Source organism: Oncorhynchus mykiss, chromosome 27 (assembly GCF_057628025.1).
Source record: "Oncorhynchus mykiss isolate SJ-2025 chromosome 27, ASM5762802v1, whole genome shotgun sequence".
Classification (NCBI taxonomy): Eukaryota; Metazoa; Chordata; class Actinopteri; order Salmoniformes; family Salmonidae; genus Oncorhynchus; species Oncorhynchus mykiss.
In genome coordinates, this window is record NC_143048.1 from 14559110 (window position 1) to 14582405 (window position 23296).

A 23296-nucleotide genomic window follows, 5' to 3' on the forward strand; every position below is an offset into this window, starting at 1 on the left:
GCCAGCCTAACTATACGAGCAAAAGTATTGGTTGCTCCTGACTATTCATAACCAATAAGCGCAGTGTTGCTATGCCTTATCGCTGTATTGGTTGGCGGACACGGCTGTCAATTTGTCTCCAGACGAAGTACAATGTGGTTCTGTGTAATTACGTCAAACTCGGCCTGGGAACTGCGCGCTTAAAAACATTGCGTCTGCACGATTGCCAGGGCTGGAGAAGAAATTTACCTAGAAAGAAATGCAAAGACGGATTTAGGTTTGGCTTTGCTACGAGGAAAACGAGGAGGCGCGAGTTTTTTAAGTGATCAACATATTTTTCATATATTCAAAGGTAAATCCTTGCATATATACAAATAAATGGTTGAATATGCTGTTTTAATTGAATTGCCCATTGTAGTTCAGAATGTTGCAAGCTGGTTGTTTATGTTGCGGGCATGGATGGGATGGCGAGATCTGCAGTGGAGCTGGTTGTTATTATTATTACACGTTACGCGTGGCCTGATCCTGCGCCACCAGCAGCCGCAGGCAGAAATACGATATGAGAACATCGAGTGCGTGAACATAATACTGCCTGCTGACAATATCATCATATGTATTGGTGTAGCGCAAGGTATATTTGCAGTTTTATAGCTCATCTCATGCTATTTTACACATTTTGGGACGAGGCTGGGAAAATTGTGCTGGTTTCGAGCTAATTTCCAGCTAGTCTATAATTTTTTTCCATGAGGCTGAGAGACAATGTTGAACTTTTGAAACTAATTTCATGTCATTCATTAAAAAAATAATAATGCTATCTGGGGGACCCGACTCCGGTGGAATAGCAACCCTGGGTCTGCGGCGGTGTGTGCTATGCCAGTGAACATGTCTACGTCATGTTTATTATTGCTCTTGTGTTGGGTGTTGAATCGCCTGTAGCCTAATCCTCTAGTTGACCGTTGTATCCTGTAGACAACTGGCGCTAATAGACTCGTGTTGCCTTAACATAGCACTTCAACTCCTCTATATGACTGTTCAAAGTGTGACGCTAAAAGCCAATGCTGAGTAAATACTTTTTCTGCATCATAATGTAAAGACCGATGTTGTCTCAAATAATCACGTTACTCTACACACAAGACATAATTTTGGATCATGTAACACACACATGAACAAGGTGTGTGTGTATGTTGAATCAACTTCCTTGCATTGCCAAACCGAGGCATCCCCACCAACTGTGGTGGCTAAAGGTCTGCCCTATATACTGTGATCCAGGCAGCCACTGTCTCTGACCAGATTCATATGTGCAAATACACAAACCCAGCCAATCTCACACACACACACACACACACACACACACGTGACACCTGGACACATGATCAGATAAGGGGATTTGAGATTCGGTCTGTTGCTGTCAGTGATGTAACGCATCACTATGCTGTCTGTTGCCACTGAATGAGAGAGAGAGCGGAAACTACATGAAGCCTCCTATTGGAGCTGTGGGGCTGTGTGCTATGAAGGACAACTAGGGCCGCAAACACAAGGACGCATGCTCCCCAGTCCGTCCATCCGTCTCGCTCTCTTTCTCTCTGTCTCTCTCTCTGTCCCCTGGCTGCTATCACGATCATCGTCCCTCTCTGTACGACAGAGCGACCGCAGCAGCTCCTCTCCGGTTACGTAAGCAAGGTTGTTGTTTTTATACCAGCGAGGACCTTTTGGCTGGTAAGTGATGTGGCATGTAGTGTGGCACCCAGACTATACCAATACCAGACAGCTCAGAACATCAGCCTTCAGGGGCGAGGCTGAGGGGCAGACAGAAACAGGAGAAGGTGATTATGATGATGATGTCAGAAAAACACGGCAGCAGTTTTTGCAAGCTCAGACAGCATTGGTGGATCCCATCCCTGTTACCTTTGGATAATTATTTGACCGGGTCCGGGTTAGTCTTTTGGACTTATTCATAGCTGTCTTAGATTTTCTTCTGTGACATGAAACAAAGAGGCTTTGGTGCAAAGCAGGGTAGAGCCTCTGCTTGCTGTGTTGTTGTTCTAGTGGATGCATTTAGTCTACAAACAAATTAGGGGTCTTGAACGAGATCCTTTTCTAGATGAGCACATCAAAAGATGATCTGGTTTATGAAAATGAGTGGAGGATTCTTCAAAGTGTCAATCAGCCTCTCACCTAAGAAACAACCGGTGCAACAGATGAGTTGAACTATAAAATGTTAGATACAAGTGACTATATTCACCTGCTATTTCTATATCTGTTACTCTCTTTCTGTGCATATGTCACATGGAGACGTAATTTTATGCAATAAGGCCAGAGGAGGTGTGGTATATGGCCAATAGACCACGGCTTAGGGCTGTATCCAGGCACGTTGCATCGTGTATAAGAACAGCCCTCAGCTGTGGTAAATTGGCCATATATCACAAACCCCTGAGGTGCCTTATTGCTATAATAAACTGGTTACCAATGTAATTAGAGTAGTAAAAATACATGTTTTGTCATACCCGTGGTATATGGTCTGATATACCACGGCTGTCAGCCAATCAGCATTCAGGGCTTGATTCACCACGTTTATAATATCTCCTAACTGAGAGACCTGGACAAATTATTTTCCATATCTGAATCAAAGGTGGAAAATCATTACTGATAGAGGTGATTTGGAAGGCTAAATTGATTTGTGCAGACAAGGCGGTCTCTCCGTTTGTAATGCACACGAAACTCCACTCTCATTTCATCTCTCAAGTAACTGACATGCATTGGAAAAGCTTGGGAATGGATCCTTTGGAAGGAAAGTGAGTCAGAAGGCATCTCTTTCACAATACTTGATTTCCCCATATCAACATATATCAACTCTGCTGTGTAAGTGTGTGTTTCTATGTGGGTGAGGCGTGCTTGTGTGATATCCCCATGAGACAGAACTAGACCTAGGTAATCTAACCACCCGTTACAGAGTGTGGTTGAGTCGTTATCCATTAGCCACAGAACATATTGGATTCATAGAGTACATCACTGCTTTGACAGTTAACTGTAACTAAATACATCAGATCTGTATTCAGCTCCATATTTCAAGATTATGTCAGCACAGGCCTTGAACCTGCCAGATAACAGATATACATGTCTCTAACCAAGGCTGTTTGACTAGATTAACCTCATTGCCCCCTCATCGCAACCTCATTTACTGCAAGGTTGAGGTCAAGTTCCCATTCCAATATTCCTTAATGCGTTTCAAGGAAGCAAATGTGGAATTGGAATTAAGTTTACTTCCTCAATTGACTGAATTGAAAGGGAATTGACCACAACCCTGGTTTAGAGTAACAACCTGTTACTAATTGGAGTCTATGAAGATTGTGGCGATTACTTCGATATGTGCTAAACTCTGCTTTAGGATTATCCTCACATGTTTGTCCTAAAATGACAGGGAAAAAGGAAAGACTTTGGGGTTAAAGTGTGTGTGGGCAAGACCTTTTTGAGTGGTCTCTTTATACCCCGGTCCCACACTGTTGGCTCAGAGACAGAAGCCGACAGAAAACAAGTGGACGTCTTAAAGGCTTATAGCACACAGCCTTTCCCTTATAAGCCTCTTTCTGTTAACTGTCTAAAGTTCAATTATTTTTAGGCTACTGTGTCTCAGTATAATGATCATGAGATCACAGTCTATGCTTAACTCGGTATAGAATGCCTGACATTTTTCATTTATCATAGGCTACATACTGTACACATTCATGCTCCACTGCAAAGTAATTTGTCTACTGAACATTAATTCATATGCAGAGAACAAATGGAGGCTAACAGATTTTTGGATCTTACAGTGTGTAAAGATAGACAATGATATGCAGCAATATATATATATCCAAGGCACTCAAGTTAAAATCTCTTTATATCCACACATGGATTATCCTGGACCCAGATCTGTTTGTGCTGTGTTGCCAACAACCTACACAGCGATTAGGTAAAAAAAAACGTTTTGACTATAGACCACCTTCATCAGTGTGTATCTCCTGTGCTCCGCTTCACCAGGTGTGTGCCTCCCGCCCCGCCCCCCACCACGGCCCTTACCTGTGTGTTGCGGTGCTTCCCCTGCGAGCCTAGCTGGGCCGGCAGCCCTTTCCTGCACCGCCCCCCCACCCCGCCCCACCCGATGGTCAGGATGACGCGCTCCAAGACCTTCCAGGCCTACCTGCCCAGCTGCCACCGAACCTACAGCTGCATCCACTGCAGAGCGCACCTGGCCAACCACGACGAGCTCATCTCCAAGGTGAACACTGACTGTTTAACATACCGACCACAACCGTCCATCCCCTAATAATGCTGCTTGCTCTAATAGTGTTTCCCTCAATCTATGCCACATTTCCTTTAAAGAGCCACTGAACACCCCTATAGGCACATGTTTATCTGTTGCTCATTAGAAAAACTAGATTTTATTCTTGGAGGTGTGTTTCCTGACCGATTCCACGTTCTGGTTAATGATGTTTGTCCCTCATCAGATACTAGACGCAGAAGCGTATTTCACTTTTCTCAAAATTCCCAGAATGAATCTAAGATAACTCAAGAAATATGTAATTAAGTTTGACGTTTTTACAGAGGATGTTTTAGTTGCGCAATTTTACATCTAACTAAGGTGTTTGGTGCAGTATTTCTCAAGTTAAAAAAATGACCAACCTGCTGTCTTATGTAAGCAGTCGGAGCTGCTGGGCAGGTCTGTCTCACTGTCTACGCTGCTATTGGATACAGAGCAATCACCGCAGCTGTTCACCCCATGTTAGTGGGCAAAAGGACATCGTCATTTACCCATTGTGACTCACGGATGTTCTTAACTCCTTTTACACGAGACTTCCTTCATGAATCATCCTATTTCCACTTTGTAGTCAATTTGGACACTGGAATAACTGTTTCTGACTCCTATCAACGCCACAGGCCGTTTTCAAGGAGGTTTGTTGCTTTTTAAAGGCTTTCACACTTTGAAGCCCAGCACCTGGCTGGTGCTCATTAGGGCACACAACTGAAAACGTTTTCAAATGTTTTAAAACAGAACATTTGTGTTTCTTGTTTGACAAGTCCAGATAGACACTCTCTGTTTTCTTCTGTTTTGTGCCTAATGAACTTGACCCTGATTCTACTAAGCAAGGGTTTGGTGATCAGCTGAATCAGGTATGTAAGGGAAACTGCCCTAATGTGCAAGTCATTCCCAAGAAAGCGCATGGGAGAACACGCTACTGTTGGGCTCCAGGGCTTACTTGAAAGATGTCCATCTCAACATGACTTTCCTGGTTAAATAAAGGATGACCTGTATAAATACTGTAGTTTTTATAGATTCATTTGAACTTTCAGTGCATTGCACTGTAATAACTAGAAAGGTATTGAGTGCTTGCTGCAGCTGTCTTAAAGCGCTGCTGGCAGACTCCTTCACACTTGGACCTAGTATTACAGCTGACGCTGCACTTTCAGACTGAAAACGAGCGTACCGAGCCTCTGTCGCTCATTTCACCGCCATCTTACTTCTACAGCTTGTGTGTTTGAATATGACTTTTTCCATGTGCTACACTATGTAAAGTCAACCCTCACCTGTACAAAAGCACATGTGTCTGTCAGTCAGTCTTAATTTAAAGGCAAAATCTGGGATATTTCCTGCTGTTCAATGATCATGCCAATGAAGTGGCTTTAATGCTGACTGCTGAGGATACTCCTCCTCCTTTTTAACCTACTCATCTTCTTCTCCTGCAGTCTTTCCAGGGGAGCCAAGGCAGAGCTTATCTGTTCAACTCAGTGTGAGTATCACGGTGTCTGCATGTAGTTACAGTACAGCCATGATCCAGTCCTCAGCCCGTGAGCACAATCACAATGAAGATGCTAATTTCTACTGTACGAGCATGGTCCCTATCTAGCTCAGTATGACGTGCCTTTTGGGTAATATCTAGTGTGTGAGTGGGTGTGTTATGACTCAGTATAGACAGGCGACCTTTACGAATCGAACAGCTTATGAGCTTGCTTTCTCTCTCTCGCTCTCAGGGTGAACGTGGGGTGCGGGCCGGCGGAAGAGAGGGTGTTGCTCACGGGGCTGCATGCTGTGGCAGATATCTACTGTGAGAACTGCAAGACAACTCTGGGTTGGAAATATGTGAGTGTAAGAGTGTTTACGTGTCAGAGGAGGTTAGAACTGTATCTAGAGTTAGAAAGGATAGGCACATTATTACCTTCATTAATAATACCTTTATTAGCATATAAGATCGTTGTAGGATTGAAACGCTGTGAACTAATAAAGGTTTTGGAACAATTGAGTGCATGTTATCGTATTGACATGGATGAGTTCTGGTCTTAATTTTTTTTACTATTTTTCCTACCTTAAGTGTAACATTACAGTACATAGGCTGACTCAGTAAAGGGATTCCTTGCAGTTTCAATCTTGATCTGAGGGGCATATTTCTCATGATGTAGGGCTATATATTTTCCAAGTACTCAATCAAATTGACCTCCTTCTCCTAGTTCAGAGATGGTGGTCATTCATGATGGACCAGAGCTGGGCTATCCACACTGAGAACTGTAGTGATTTAAAGACCAGTTTGACCAGCAACAAGAACAACGGCTTATCCAATCACAAACTAGACAAAGGGTTAGAATTAATTCAAAATAAAAATCTGTTTTCATGTATCGAGACTAAGTAGGCCCTATATCATGTTGCCTATATACTGTATAATTAAGCAATAAGGCCCTAGGTGGTGTGGTATATGGCCAATATACCATGGCTGAGGACTGTTCTTGGGGACAATGCAAAGCGGAGTGCCTTTGACACAGCCCTTAGCCGTGTAATATTGTCCATGTACCACAAACCCCCGAGGTGCCTTATTGCTATTAAAAACGGGTTACCAATGTAATTAGAGCAGGAAAAACAAATGTTTTGTCATACCCGTGGTATACGGTCTGATATATTACGGCTGTCAGCCAATCAGGGTTCAAACCGCCCAGTTTATAATGTAGCCTATATACAGTGCTTTCGGAAAGTTTTCAGACATTTTCTTATATTACAGCCTTATTCTAAAATTGATGACATCAATGTTTTTCCTCAATCTACACACAAAACCCATTAAATCACAAAGCGAAAACGTTTTGAGAAATGTTTGAAAATATTTTACAAATAAAAAAACATACCTTATTTACATAAATATTCAGACCCTTTGCTATTTTTTTTATTTATTTGACCTTAATTTAACTAGGCAAGTCAGTTAAGAACAAATTCTTATTTTCAATGACGGCCAAGGAACAGTGGGTTAACTGCCTGTTCAGGGGCAGAACGACAGATTTGTACCTTGTCAGCGCGGGGATTTCAAAGCTCTAACCACTAGGCTACCCTGCTGCTATGAGACTCGAAATTGAGCTCAGGTGCATCCTGTTTCCATTGATCATGCTTGCGATGTTTCTACAGCTTGATTGAAGTCCACCTGTGGTAAATTCAATAGATTGGACATGATTTGGAAAGGCACACACCTGTCTATACAAGGTCCCACAGTTGACAGTGCATGTCAGAGCAAAAACCAAGCCATGAGGTCGAAGGAATTGTTCATAGAACTCAGAGACAGGATTGTGTCAAGGCACAGACCTGGGGAAGGGTGAAGGTCCCCAAGAACACAATGGCCTCCATCATTCTTAAATGTAAGAAGTTTGGAACCACCAAGACTCTTCCTAGAGCTGGCCAAACTGAGCAATCGGGGGAGAAGGGCCTTGGTCAGGGAAGTGACCAAGAACCCGAGGGTCACTCTGATTGAGCTCTGGAGTTATTTTGTGGAGATGGGAGAACCTAACAGAAGGACAACCATCTCTGCAGCACCACCAATCAGGACTTTATGGTAGTGGCCAGACAGAAGCCACTCATCAGTAAAATACACATGACAGCCTGCTTGGCCAAAAGGCCCCTAAAGGACTCTGACCATGAGAAACAATATTCTCTGGTCTGATGAATCCAAGATTGAACTCTTTGGCCTGAATGCCAAGCTTCACGTCTGGAGGAAACCTGGAACCATTCCGACGGTGAAGTATGGTGGTGGCAGCATCATGCTGTGAGGATGTCTTTCAGTGGCAGGGACTGGGAGGCTAGTCAGGATTGAGGGAAAGATGAAGGGAGCAAAGTACAGAGAGCTCCTTAAAGAAAACATGCTCAGGATCTCAAACTGGTTCTAAGGTTCACCTTCCAACAGGACAACGACTCTAAGCACACAAGCTCTGTCAGTTTGGATGGGGAGCGTTGCTGCACAGCTATTTTCAGGTCTCCAGAAATGCTCGATCAGGTTCAAGTCCGGGCTCTGGCTGGGCCACTCAAGGACATTCAGACTTATACCGAAACCACTCCTTGGTTGTGTGCTTAGGGTCGTTGTCTTGTTGGAAGGTAAACCTTCGCCCCAGTCGGAGGGCTGTGAATGCTCTGGAGCGGGTTTTCATCAAGGATCTCTCTGTACTTCGCTCCGCTCATCTTTGCCTCGATCCTGACTAGTCTCCCAGTTTCTGCCACTGAAAAACATCCCCACAGCATGATGCTGCCACCACAATACTACACTGTAGGGATGGTGCCAGGTTTCCTCCAGACTTGATGCTTGGCATTCAGGCCAAAGAGTTCAAACTTGGTTTCATCAGACCAGACAATCTTGTTTCTCATGGTCTGAGAGTCTTTAGGTGCATTTTGGCAAACTCCAAGCGGGCTGTCAAGTGCCTTTTACTGAGTAGTGGCTTCCGTCTGGCCAGTCTACCATTAAAGTCCTTATTTGTGGAGTATCGTACAGATGGTTGTCTTTCTGGAAGGTTCTCCCATTTCCACAGAGGAACTCTAGAGCTTTGTCAGTGACCATTGGGTTCTTGGTCACCTCCCTGACCAAGGCCCTTCTCTCTCGATTGCTCAGTTTGGCCGGGCGGCCAGCTCTAGGAAGAGTCTTGGTGGTTATAAACTTCAATGCTGCAGACATTTCTTGGTACCCTTCCTTAGATCTGTGCCTCGACACAATCGTGTCTCGGATCTCTACGGACAATTCCTTCGACATCATGGCTTGGTTTTTGCTCTGACATGCACTGTCAACTGTGGGACCTTTTTTTATATAGACAGGTGTGTGCCTTTCCAAATCATGCCCAATCATCTGAATTTACCACAGGTGGACTCCATTCAAGTTGTAGAAACATCTCAAGGATGATCAATGGAAACAGGATGGATCTGAGCTCAATTTCGTGTCTCATATAGCAAAGGGGTCTGAATATTTAAGTAAAAATGTGTATTTTTTTTATTTTAATAAATTTGCAATAAAAATCTAAACCTGTTTTCACTTTGTCGTTATGGGGTATTGTGTGTAGATTGCTGAGGATTTTTTTTTTTGTACTTCATCCATTGTAGAATAAGGCTGGAACGTAACAATGTGGAAAAAGTCAAGGGGTCTGAATACTTTCCGAAGGCACTGTGTGTTTTACACATTACCAGTCAAACTTTTTCTGCCTGTAGAATAATAGTGAAGACATCTAAACTATGAAATACACATATGGAATAATGTAGTCAAGTGTTAAATGAAAATATATTTTATTTTTGAGATTCTTCAAAGTAGCCAACCTTTGCCTTGATGACAGCTTGGCACACTTTTGGCATTCTCTCAACAAGCTTCATGAGGAATGCTTTTCCAACAACCTTGAAGGAGTTCCCTCCATATGCTGAGCACGTGTTGGCTGCTTTTCTTTCACTCTGCGGTCCAACTCATCCCAAACCTTCCCAATTGGGTTGAGGTCGTGTGATTGTGGAGGCCAGATCATCTTATACAGCACTCCATCACTCTCCTTCTTGGTCAAATAGCCCTTACACAGCCTGGAGGTGTGTTGGGTCATTGTCCTGTTGAAAAACAAATGATAGTCCCACTAAGCGCAAACCAGATGGGATGGCGTATCGATGCAGAATGCTGTGGTAGTCATGAGGGTTAAGTGTGCCTTGAATTCTAAATGAATCAGACAGTGTCACCAGCAAAGCACACCCTCACCATTCCACCACCTCCATGCTTCATGGTGGGAACCACACATGCAGAGATCATCCGTTCACCTACTCTGCGTCTCACAAAGACATGGAGGTTGGAACCTAAATTTGGACTCATCAGTCCAAAGGACAGATTTCCACCGGTCTAATGTCCATTGCTCGTGTTTCTTGGCCCAAGCAAGTCTCTTCTTCTTATTGGTGTCCATTAGTAGTGGTTTCTTTGCAATAATTTGACCATGAAGGCCTGATTTACGCAGTCTCGTCTGAACTGTTGATGTGTCTGTTAATTGAACTCTGTGAAGCATTTATTTGGGCTGCAATCTGAGGTGCAGTTAATTCTAATGAACTTATCCTCTGCCGCAGAGGTAACTCTGGGTCTTCCTTTCCTGTGGCGGTCCTCATGAGAGCCAGTTTCAACATAGCCCTTGATGATATTAGCGAATGCACTTGAAGATTTCAAAGCTTTTGAATTTTTCCGGATTGACTGACCTTCATGTCTTAGTAATGAGGGACTGTTGTTTCTCTTTGCTTATTTGAGCTGTTCTTGCCATAATATGGACTTGGTCTTTTACCAAATATGGCTATCCTCTGTATACCACCCCTACCTTGTTACAACACAACTGATTGGCTCAAACGCATTAAGAAGGAAAGAAATTCCACAAATGAACTTTTAACATGGCACACCTGTTAATTGAAGTGCATTCCAGGTGACTACCTCATGAAGCTGGTTGATAGAAGGCCAAGAATGTGCAAAGCTGTCAAAGGAAAAGGGGGGCTCCCTTGAATAATCTAAAATATGTTTTGATTTGCTTTAATATTTTTTTTTTGATTACTACATGAGTCCATATGTGTTATTTCATAGTTGTAATGTCTTCTCTATTATTCTACAATGTAGAAAATAGTAAAAATAAAGAAAAACCCTTGAATGAGTAGGTGTCTAAACCTTTGACTAGTTTTGTGTGTGTGTGTGTGTGTGTGTGTGTGTGTGTGTGTGTGTGTGTAATAAATATATAAACTAATCAAAAAAATAAACATCCCTTTTTCATGACCCTGTCTTTCAAAGATAATTCGTAAAGATCCAAATAACTTCATAGATCTTCATTGTAAAGGGTTTAAACACCGTTTCCCATGCTTGTTCAATGAACCATAAACAATTAATGAACATGCACCTGTGGAACGGTCGTTAAGACACTAACAGCTTACAGTTGGTAGGCAATTAAGGTCACAGTTATAAACTTAGGACACTTAATGTGGCCTTTCTACTGACTCTGAAAAGCACCAAAAGAAAGATGCCCACGGTCCCTGCTCATCTGTGTGAACGTGCCTTACGCATGCTGCAAGGAGGCATTAAATTGCAATGTCCATACTGTGAGACTCCTAAGGCAGCCCTACAGGGAGACAGGACGGACAGCTGATCGTCCTCGCAGTGACAGACCACGTGTTATAACACCTGCACAGGATCGGTACATCGAAACATCACACCTGCGGGACAGGTACAGGATGGCAACAACAACTACCCGAGTTACACCAGGAATGCACAATCCCTCCATCAGTGCTCAGACTGTCCGCAATAGGCGGAGAGAGGCTGGACTGCGGGCTTGAAGGCTTGTTGTAAGGCAGGTCCTCACCAGACATTACCGGCAACAACGTCGCTTATGGGCACAAACCCACCGTCGCTGGACCAGAGAGGACTGGCAAAAAGTGCTCTTCAGTGACGAGTCGTGGTTTCGTCTCACCAGGGGTGATGGTCAGATTTGCGTTTATCGTCGAAGGAATGAGCGTTACACCGAGGCCAGTACTCTGGAGCGGGATCGATTTGGAGGTGGAGGGTCTGTCATGGTCTGGGGCGGTGTGTCACAGCATCATCGGACTGAGCTCGTTGTCATTGCAGGCAATCTCAACGCTGTGCGTTACAGGGAAGACAACCTCCTCCCTCATGTGGTACCCTTCCTGCAGGCTCATCCTGACATGATCCTCCAGTATGACAATGCCACCAGCCATACTGCTCATTCTGTGCTTGATTTCCTGCAAGACAGGAATGTCAGTGTTCTGCCATGGCCAGAAATGTCCGGGAACTTGCAGGTGCCTTGGTGGAAGAGTGGGGTAACATCTCACAGCAAGAACTGGCAAATCTGGTGCAGTCCATGAGGAGGAGGTGCTCAGCAGTACTTAGTATCTGGTGTGGCCACCAGCTGCATTGACTGTTACTTTAGATTTTGACCCCCCCTTTGTTCAGGGACACATTATTCAATTTCTGTTAGTCACATGTCTGTGGAACTTGTTCAGTTTATGCCTCAGTTGTTGAATATTATGTTCATACAAATATTTACACATGTTAAGTTTGCTGAAAATAAACGCAGTTGACAGTGAGAGGAAGTTTTTTTTGCTGTGTATGTATATATATATATATATATATATATATATATATATATATATATATATATATATATATATATATATATATATATATATATATATATATATATATATATATATATATATATATATAGAATAAACAACAAGTGGGACACAATCATGAAGTGGAACGACATTTATTGGATATTTCAAACTTTTTTAACAAATCAAAAACTGAAAAATTGGGCGTGCAAAATTATTCAGCCCCCTTAAGTTAATACTTTGTAGCGCCACCTTTTGCTGCGATTACAGCTGTAAGTCGCTTGGGGTATGTCTCTATCAGTTTTGCACACCGAGAGACTGACATTTTTTCCCATTCCTCCTTGCAAAACAGCTCGAGCTCAGTGAGGTTGGATGGAGAGCATTTGTGAACAGCAGTTTTCAGTTCTTTCCACAGATTCTCGATTGGATTCAGGTCTGGACTTTGACTTGGCCATTCTAACACCTGGATATGTTTATTTTTGAACCATTCCATTGTAGATTTTGCTTTATGTTTTGGATCATTGTCTTGTTGGAAGACAAATCTCCGTCCCAGTCTCAGGTCTTTTGCAGACTCCATCAGGTTTTCTTCCAGAATGGTCCTGTATTTGGCTCCATCAATCTTCCCATCAATTTTAACCATCTTCCCTGTCCCTGCTGAAGAAAAGCAGGCCCAAACCATAATGCTGCCACCACCATGTTTGACAGTGGGGATAGGGAGTTTAGGGTGATGAGCTGTGTTGCTTTTACGCCAAACATAACGTTTTGCATTGTTGCCAAAAAGTTCAATTTTGGTGTCATCTAACCAGAGCACCTTCTTCCACATGTTTGGTGTGTCTCCCAGGTGGCTTGTGGCAAACTTTAAACGATATAAACTTTATGTATACATAAATACATACATACATATACAGTGGGAGACTCTGTCCATAGGACAACAATCAGTCGTATATTGCACAAATATATATATATATATATATATAGATATATATACGCACACATAAATATAAATACACACATACAGTTGAAGTCGGAAGTTTACATACACCTTAGCCAAATACATTTAAACTCAGTTCAGTTAGGATCACCACTTTATTTTAAAAATGTGCAATGTCAGAATAATAGTAGAGAGAATGATTTATTTCAGCTTTTATTTATTTCATCACATTCTCAGTGGGTCAGAAGTTTACATACACTCAATTAGTATTTGCTAGCATTGCCTTTAAATTGTTTAACTTGGGTCAAACGTTTCGGTTAGCCTTCCACAAGCTTCCCACAATAAGTTGGGTGAATTTTGGCCCATTCCTCCTGACAGAGCTGGTGTTACTGAGTCAGGTTTGTAGGCCTCCTTGCTCGCACACGCTTTTTCAGTTCTGCTCACAACATTTCTACAGGATTGAGGTTAGGGCTTTGTGATGTCCACTCCAATACCTTGACTTTGTTGCCCTTAAGCTGTTTTGCCACAACTTTGGAAGTATGCTTGGGGTCATTGCCCATTTGGAAGACCCATTTGCGACCAAGCTTTAACTTCATGACTGATGTCTTGAGATGTTGCTTCAATATATCCACATAATTTTCCTACTTTATGAAGCCATCTATTTTGTGAAGTGCACCAGCCCCTCTTGCAGCAAAGCACCCTCACAACATGATGCTGCCACCCCCGTGCTTCACGGTTGCGATGGCGTTCTTCAGCTTGCAAGCATCCCTCTTTTTCCTCCAAACATAACGATGGTCATTATGGCCAAACAGTTATATTTTTGTTTCATCAGACCAGAGGACATTTCTCCAAAAAGTAAGGTCTTTGTCCCCATGTGCCATTTGCAAACCGTAGTCTGGCTTTTTATGGCGGTTTTGGAGCAGTGGCTTCTTCCTTGCAGAGCGGCCTTTCAGGTTATGTTGATATAGGACTCATTTTACTCTGGATAGAGATACTTTTGTACCTTTTTCCTCCAGCATCTTCACAAGGTCCTTTGCTGTTGTTCTGGGATTGATTTGCACTTTTCGCACCAAAGTACGTTCATCTCTAAGAGACTAAAGAGATTTCTGCGTGGTCCCATGGTGTTTATACTTGTGTGCTATTGTTTGTATAGAATGTGGTACCTTCAAGCGTTTGGAAATTGCTCCCAAGGATGAACCAGACATGTGGAGGTCTACAATTTTTTTTCTGAGTTCTTGGCTGATTTCTTTTGATTTTCCCACAATGTCAAGAAAGAGGCACTGAGTTTGAAGGTAGGCCTTGAAGTACATCCACAGGTATATCTCCAATTGACTCAAATTATGTCAATTAGCCTATCAGAAGCTTCTACAGCCATGACATCATTTACTGGAATTTTCCAAGCTGTTTAAAGGCACAGTCAACGTAGTATATGTAAACTTCTGACCCACAGGAATTGTGATACAGTGAATTAGAAGTGAAATAATCTGTCTGTTAACAATTGTTGGAAAAATGACTCATGTCATGCACAAAGTAGATGTCCTAACCGACTTGCTAAAACTGTAGTTGGTTATCAAGAAATTTGTGGAGTAGTTGAAAAACGAGTTTTAATTAATCCAATCTAAGTGTATGTTAACTTCAACTGTGTGTGTGTGTATATATATATATATATATATATATATATATATATACTGCCTAAAAAATAAAGGGAACACTAAAATAAAACATCCTAGATCAGAATGAATGAAATATTCTTATTAAATACTTTTTTCTTTACATAGTTGAATGTGCTGACAACAAAATCACACAAAAATGATCAATGGAAATCAAATTTATCAACCCATGGAGGTCTGGATTTGGAGTCACACTCAAAATTAAAGTGGAAAACCACACTACAGGCTGATCCAACTTTGATGTAATGTCCTTAAAACAAGTCAAAATGAGGCTCAGTAGTGTGTGTGGCTTCCACGTGCCTGTATGACCTCCCTACAACGCCTGGGCATGCTCCTGATGAGGTGGCGGATGGTCTCCTGAGGGATCTCCTCCCAGACCTGGACAAAAGCATCCGCCAACTCCTAGACAGTCTGTGGAGTTAGTGGATGGAGCAAGACATGATGTCCCAGATGTGCTCAATTGGATTCAGGTCTGGGGAACGGGCGGGCCAGTCCATAGCATCAATGCCTTCCTCTTGCAGGAACTGCTGACACACTCCAGCCACATGAGCTCTAGCATTGTCTTGCATTAGGAGGAACCCAGGGCCAACCGGACCAGCATATGGTCTCACAAGGGGTCTGAGGATCTCATCTCGGTACCTAATGACAGTCAGGCTACCTCTGGCGAGCACATGAGGGCTGTGCGGCCCCCCAAAGAAATGCCACCCCACACCATGACTGACCCACCGCCAAACTGGTCATGCTGGAGGATGTTGCAGGCAGCAGAATGTTCTCCACGGCGTCACCAGACTGTCACATGTGCTCAGTGTGAACCTGCTTTCATCTGTGAAGAGCACAGGGCGCCAGTGGCGAATTTGCCAATCTTGGTGTTCTCTGGCAAATGCCAAACGTCCTGCACGATGTTGGGCTGTAAGCACAACCCCCACCTGTGGACGTCGGGCCCTCATACCACCCTCATGGAGTCTGTTTCTGACCTTTTGAGCAGACACATGCACATTTGTGGCCTGCTGGAGGTCATTTTGCAGGGCTCTGGCAGTGCTCCTCCTGCTTCTCCTTGCACAAAGGCGGAGGGAGCGGTCCTGCTGCTGGGTTGTTGCCCTCCTACGGCCTCCTCCACGTCTCCTGATGTACTGGCCTGTCTCCTGGTAGCGCCTCCATGCTCTGGACACTATGCTGACAGACACAGCAAACCTTCTTGCCACAGCTCGCATTGATGTGCCATCCTGGATGAGCTGCACTACCTGAACCACTTGTGTGGGTTGTAGACTCCGTCTCATGCTACCACTAGAGTGAAAGCACCACCAGCATTCAAAAGTGACCAAAACATCAGCCAGGAAGCATAGGAACTGAGAAGTGGTCTGTGGTCACCACCTGCAGAACCACTCCTTTATTGGGGGTGTCTTGCTAATTGCCTATAATTTCCACCTGTTGTCTATCCCATTTGCACAACAGCATGTGAAATTTATTGTCAATCAGTGTTGCTTCCTAAGTGGACAGTTTGATTTCACAGAAGTGTGATTGACTTGGAGTTACATTGTGTTTTTTCAGTGTTCCCTTTATTTTTTTGAGCAGTGTATATATATATATATATATATATATATATATATATATATATATATATATATATATATATATATATATATATATATATATATATATATATATATATATATATATATATATATATATATATATATGTGCATTCAGAAGTTGCATTTTTGTCCATCCCCAGTTTTATAATTGGAATGTGATACAAAACTAGGCAATGATGTGCTTTAGGACCATGCGGATACCTCTGAGCGATTGGGTGAGCTGTTGAGTGTTTTTCCAACTGGATAAAAAAAACTTCTGTCCCCCCACTTCTAAAAGAAGTTGCTCCCCTGTGTATATATATATATTTTAGTAATAGATGTGGACAGCTTTATATTTTCACTGAAATATAATTGCGCCTCCATGTTCAGTGCTTAGTAAAGGTGGTATTTCTAACAGCAGGTCAATGTGGAACACACAGCCACTCCACATACCAGCTGTCCCGTTTATCAGCATGGCTTTATGCCTGGTAGTCACTGCCACTTCCCCCCTTCAGACCCATATGTGTGTGTGTGGGGGTGGGGGGTGGGGGGGTTGTTATGACTCACACACACACATACCTCACACGTCTGTCCAGATATAACGAAACGTGGGGCGAGTCCATTAATATCCCTGACACGGTTGTTTCTACACCGTCATCGAGTTCCAGAGGCACTTGACTGAGTGGAATTCCAGAACGTGAAACCTGATAATGTCTCTCTGCTTGAATAGGAAAGACTAAATAGGATATTGAGATGTACAGTAAAAACATTTGATTACATTTGTAATCATTTGTAATCTGCAGTGGCCTACAGCACTCCTTGCAATGCTCCATTATGTAACGTAGTTCAGTAAGGTTGGAGGTGAAATCAGAGGACAGTGTTTTCAGTGGCAATGAGTGTGAAGTTTCTCATCCTGGAAAAGCCTCATCTTCTCTCCCCTTTCCCTCCATCTCTCTCCCCTTTCCCTCCATCTCTCCCTCCTTCTCTCTCCCTCACCCTGTCTCTTCCCCCACCCCGACACTCCCCTACAGGAGCATGCCTTTGAGAGCAGTCAGAAGTACAAGGAGGGGAAGTTCATCATCGAGCTGGCCCACATGATCAAGGACAACGGCTGGGACTGAAAGACGAAGCGCCATCCGTGACTCGGTTTGGGGTTGAATGGGGGTGGATGGGAGGGAAGGATCCGAGTGTGTGGGTGAGTGTGCGACTTTGATTTACCATGGACCTCTGTCCTCCCCTCCTGATGACACACCAGCAGCCTCCAGGGTGGAGGTAGTAGGGGAGTGTGTGTGTGTGGCTGTAGTAGCAGCCTGACCTGCCTCTCTGGGTTCTGTGTGTGTCTGGACTGGAGGAGGATGTCATTGGGGATAGATGGACACCACCAGACACACGCACAATGGCAAGCAAACACACACACACACACACACAAACAAACAAACAAACAAACAAACAAACATGCATGTCCCAGACCAACATCCCAGCCTGATGTGTAGCTCTTCAGATGGAGAGCCAGGCCAAAGCCAGTGTTGTTGTGTTACTATCTATGTTAGGGCTGGCTGGCCTGCAGTGTGAGGAGAGACCAGGCCCTGGCAGGGTCAGTAGCCTTGGGTTAAAGAGTTAATGGAAGCTCTCGTCTGTATGTGAATGAGATGGCCTAAAATGATTATCCCCAAATCCATCGGATCTAATTCACCCAATGCCGTGCCAGTTGGGACAGTGATGAGGCCTCTGGGGGCTGGGTGAGGGAAGGGTTAAGGGAAGGAGGATGAGAGAGAGGGCAGGTCCTGATTCTGGATTCTAGTCCACCCTGGTTGTGAGGTTGTAGTAGCAGCTGGTTGCACAGCTGTGTGATCCACTCTAGGTTTCAGCGGCAGCAGTTGTTGTTGTGAGAGTCAGGATGATAGGGAGTGTGGAGGATTTAAGTCTAAACTCTGAGAAGAATCTGCTCAGTCAGTGTTTCGTCTTTCTCCATCATCCGTAGATGCCTGAAATCATGTCTTGTGATGTTTGGATCCTTCATGTGTTGTGTCTGATGTAAGTCAGGATACATCTACCGTCACCACTATGGATTAAATTGAACATCTTTGACTTTTGAAGCTCTGACTTGAACAGGCTTGGAGATTGGTTCTAGTGGTTTGGCCACTGAAGCAGTTAGGATGTGGAGGCCTTTAGGAGATGCTTTTATGACGTTCTGAAAGGTTGATGTTCTGAAGCTTTCTTTCAGTCTGGGATGACAATAGCAGTTCATAGATTGTTACACACACTAATTTACTACCTGGCCCTCACTTAAAACACTGAACAGCAAAGCTGTACAGTGGACCTGTGGATTTTCTGAACAGAAGCCAACTAAGCAACACAACTAATCAAACTAACGTCCCTGGTTTCCACGGCAACCGACTGGTAGTCGAGACTTCCAATCAGAGGCTGTAGACGTCCCTAGCACAACCAAAGAACCCACCCATCTACCATAAATTGACCAAACACACACACACAATATATATAAAAAATGTTTGCTTGGGTCAAAATGTTGCCAAACGTGGGGTTGAGAATTGTTGTTAAAAGCCAAGGTTATGGATAGCCTTTCTCTTTTTGTGATATAATGCATTATGATTTTTGTAAATGACAGATCTTAATATACAGTGCCTTCGGGAAAATATTCAGACCCCTAGACTTTTCCCACATTTTGTTAGGTTCCAGCCTTATTCTAAAATGGATTACATTGTTTCCCCCCCTCATCAATCTACACACAATATCCCATAATGACAAAGCAAAAAGAGGTTTTTAGACATAGCTAATTTATTGAAAAATAAATAAAAATACATTTTACAAAAGTATTCAGACCCTTTACTCAGTACTTTGTTGAAGCACCTTTTGGCAGGGATTACAGCCTCGAGTCTTCTTGGATGTGACGCTACAAGCTTGGCACACCTGTATTTGGGGAGTTAATCCCATTATTCTCTGCAGATCTTTCAAGCTATGTCAGGTTTGATGGGGAGCTTTGCTGCACAGCTATTTCCAGGTCTCTCCAGAGACGTTCGATCAGGTTTAAGTTCAGGATCTAGCTGGGCCACTCAAGGACATTGAGACTTGTCCCGAAACGTTGTCTTGGCTGTGTGCTTAGGGTCGTTGTCCTGTTGGATGGTGAACCTTTGCCCCAGTCTGATGTCCTGAGCACTCTGGAGCAGGTTTCACCAAGGATCTCTCTGTACTTTGCTCCGTTCAGCTTTGCCTCGACCCTGACTAGTCTCTCAGTCCCTGCCGCTGAAAAACATGCCCGCAGCATGATTCTGCCACCACCATGCTTCACCGTAGGGATGGTGCCAGGTTTCATCAGACCAGAGAATCTTGTTTCTCATGGTCTCTGAGAGTCCTTTACATGCCTTTTGGCAAACTCCAAGCGGGCTGTTGTGTTTTTTACTGAGGACTGGGTCCTTCTGGCCACTCTACCGTAAAGGCCTGATTGGTGGAGTGCTGCAGAGATGGTTGTCTTTCTGGAAAGTTCTCCCATCTCCGCAGAAGAACTCTAGAGCTCTGTCTGTGACTATCGGGTTCTTGGTCACCTCCCTGACCAAGGCCCTTCTCCCCCGATTGCTCAGTTTGTCTGGGGAACCAGCTCTAGGAAGAGTCTCGGTGGTTCCAAACTTCTTCCATTTAAGAATGATGGAGGCACTGTGTTATTGGGGACCTTCAATGCTGCAGAAATGTTTTGGTACCCTTCCCCAGATCTGTGCCTTGACACATTCTTGTCTCTGCGCTCTATGGACAATTCCTTCAACCTCATGGCTTGGTTTTTGCTCTGAAATGCACTGTCAATTGTGGGACCTTTATATATAGACAGGTGTGTGCCTTTCCAAATCATGTCCAATGAATGGAATTTACCACAGGTGGACTCCAATCAAGTTGTAGAAACATCTCAAGGATGATCAATGGAAACAGGATGCACCTGAGCTCAATTTCGAGTCTCAAGGCAAAGGGTCTGAATACTTATATAAATAAGGTATTTCTGTTTTGTATTTTTTTATAAATTAGCAAAACTCTAACCTTTTTTTGCTTTGTCATTATGGGGTATTGTGTGTAGATTGCTGAGGATTTGTACAAATTTAATCAATTTTAGAATAAGGCTGTAATTTAACAAAATGTGGAAAAAGTCAAGGGGTCTGAATACTTTCCGAAGGCACTGTATACATAAATTATAATATATGTAAATTTGTCTGTGTTACTAAATGTAAATAGTAATATGTATTGTCTCTTATCTATGATCGTCATATGATTTGGATACTTGCCATGCTTTCTCTGGTATAGCCCTCGTCGGTTGAACAATATTTACTACTTTTTTACTCTTTGAAAATGTTTCAATTTTAGTGTCTTTTGTAAAAGGAGGAGATAGGAGTGACAATATCATCGGAACTTGGTCAATTAAAGCATCACCTTGATACCTGTATTGGATGTGTTCTGCGTGCTATGTTGGTCTTGAATATACCACCATATGGTATTAAGTATCAGGGTCCATGTTCCTTCTGTATAGAACAGAATATGATAGTGACAGAATATGATAGCCTAAGTATAGACCAGAGCTATATATATATATATATATATATATATATAGCTCTGGTATATATATACACAGCCATATACAATAGCCTACATCTCGTGTATATATATTGTATATGGCTGTATATATAGCTCTGGTCTGTCCTTAGCCTATGTCACTATCATATTCTATGCTGATACACTGAACATATACAGTACCAGATAAAAGATTGGACACCCCTAGTCATTTTAGGGTCTTTCTACATTGTAGAATAATAGTGAAGACATAAACTATGGAAACACATGGAATCATGCAGTAACTAAAAAAAAGTGTTAAACTAATCAAAATATATTTTATATTTGAGATTCTTCAAAGTAGCCACCTTTGACAGCTTTGCGCACTCTTGGCATTGTGTGTTATTTCATCGTTTTGATGTCGTCTTCACTATTATTCTACAATGTAGAAAATAGTAAAAATAGAGAAAAACCCTTGAATGAGTAGCTGTGTCCAATCTTTTGACCGGTACTATATATATTTTTTTATCCAGTCGGATAAACACTCCAAACAGCCTACCCAACTGCTCGGAGGTGGCCGCATGGTCCTAAAGCACACTGTTGCCTCGTTTTGTATCACATTCCAATGATAAAACTCCAGGGGACAAAAATGCAATTAAAGAATTTATGGGGGGAGACATGTCCCCCCGTCCCCAGTGAAAGTTGCACCCCTGGTAGTAGGCAACACAGTATCTTCACGAAGGCTGTGTGAGTGATACAGTATGGCTCACGTACTTACAGTTCTGGGCTAATAGCTGACAAGCGCAATTGCTGCCACAGGTTAAACTAAGCAGCACGTGGGTGACCCAAATGCCTTGTGCTTCCTTTCTTTATTCATAGTACAGAATAACTATCCGTTTGTTTCATAACGCCATATTTATGGCCCATTGGTCTGAGGGTGTAAAGGCCAGGTCCAGACAGACAGACGGTGCACAACACCAGCTCCTACCACCGTGCCACAGCTCCACAAAATAGCCTGCGCGGTTGCTAAGAGATAGGGCCCAATGAAAACATAGCAACATCTGCTGTAATGATCTAAGAGAGGCGGACCGGCCGGGCAGCGGAGCCCCTTCTCAGCCTGGCACCAAGCCTCCCCTGGAAACCCACCTCCAGGGGAGACAAGTTGGAAGGGGAAGGAGAGAGAGGCGATGGAGAAGAGAGTGAAAGGAGAGGGATAGCGAGGGAGAAGGGAGGGAGGAAAAGCATAGGAGAGGGAGAGTGAGAAAGGAGGGTCTAGGTAAGAGATATACAGAAACAGACAATTTGCAGGTGTGACATCAGCCTACACACTCTCCCCTAAAATCTGTTCCCGTTTCAACTAAAACAGCATGGGTTGAGCTAAAATAATCACATTTGCTTTTGATGAGGCTTGAAGTGGTTATGTAGCCAGTCCTCAGAGCTGCTATAGATAAGGTGAAGCTGCCATTGTTTTTACACTATTTATATGTATCTACATATAAATATATTGCTGCAAAGAAATCTCTACTAAAGTACAAGCAATGGACATTAGACCGGTGGAAATCTGTCCTTAAGTCTGATGAGTCCAAATTTGAGTTTTTTGGTTCCAACCACCATGTCTTATATAGATCCCTCCCACTTCTAAAACCAAAGTTGTACCCCTGCCTACTACACATACTGTACCACCCAATTACAGAAAGAGGATGCACACATCTGAAGAGGTTGAATGAATGATTGGACTTGTTCATTCATATCATTGTGTGATCATCACTTCCCCCGATCATCCCGTCAATCAGCCAGTCTTCTCCGTACAGACCACAGCCAATGCAGAGGGCGAGTTAGGACTCGCTTCCTGACATTTCACTGCTCCTACTGTTTCCCTGCCCCGGCCTGAGGACAGAAACCAACCCACATAGACTATCTATAGCAGAGAAAGAAAACACAATGAATGTAGTTTACCCTTCTACTTATTCATTGCCTTGATCGTTTGCGTCTTCTTTCAGCCGTACAAGGCTTCACGACAAACCCACAAGCGTCAAATCATCTTTCTGTGAACAGATTGAGAAACAACACTCAAAACGGTCCTATGCCTGTGAACTGTGACTAGAGCTGTTGCTGGTAACTTTCCCTCGGTTCTTCTTAAAGATGTATGGTTTTCATTGGGAGTTTATAAAAACGAACAGCAACACTGCCTCCCTACTTGTTAAAGAGTATATTGGTG

General features: G+C 43.2%; 1 protein-coding gene across 1 annotated transcript; it reads left to right on the forward strand.

Annotated features, from left to right (window-relative positions):
* Window positions 1–53: 53 nt before the first annotated feature.
* On the forward strand, window positions 54–20974 carry LOC110507618 (protein yippee-like 2). The gene is made up of 5 exons (XM_021587719.3): window positions 54–331; window positions 3997–4234; window positions 5701–5744; window positions 5986–6094; window positions 17565–20974. The coding sequence occupies exons 2-5, from the start codon at window positions 4118–4120 to the stop codon at window positions 17652–17654; spliced, it is 360 nt and encodes a 119-aa protein (XP_021443394.1). The 5' UTR covers window positions 54–331; window positions 3997–4117; the 3' UTR covers window positions 17655–20974.
* Window positions 20975–23296: the final 2322 nt, after the last annotated feature.

Bases quoted from the DNA above. Each gene is read 5' to 3' on its own strand.
- LOC110507618 (XM_021587719.3), top strand. From the start codon at position 4,118: ATGGTCAGGATGACGCGCTCCAAGACCTTCCAGGCCTACCTGCCCAGC. The intron at 4,235-5,700 runs GTGAACACTGAC...CTTCTCCTGCAG, and splicing joins ACGACGAGCTCATCTCCAAG to TCTTTCCAGGGGAGCCAAGG. The intron at 6,095-17,564 runs GTGAGTGTAAGA...ACTCCCCTACAG, and splicing joins CAACTCTGGGTTGGAAATAT to GAGCATGCCTTTGAGAGCAG.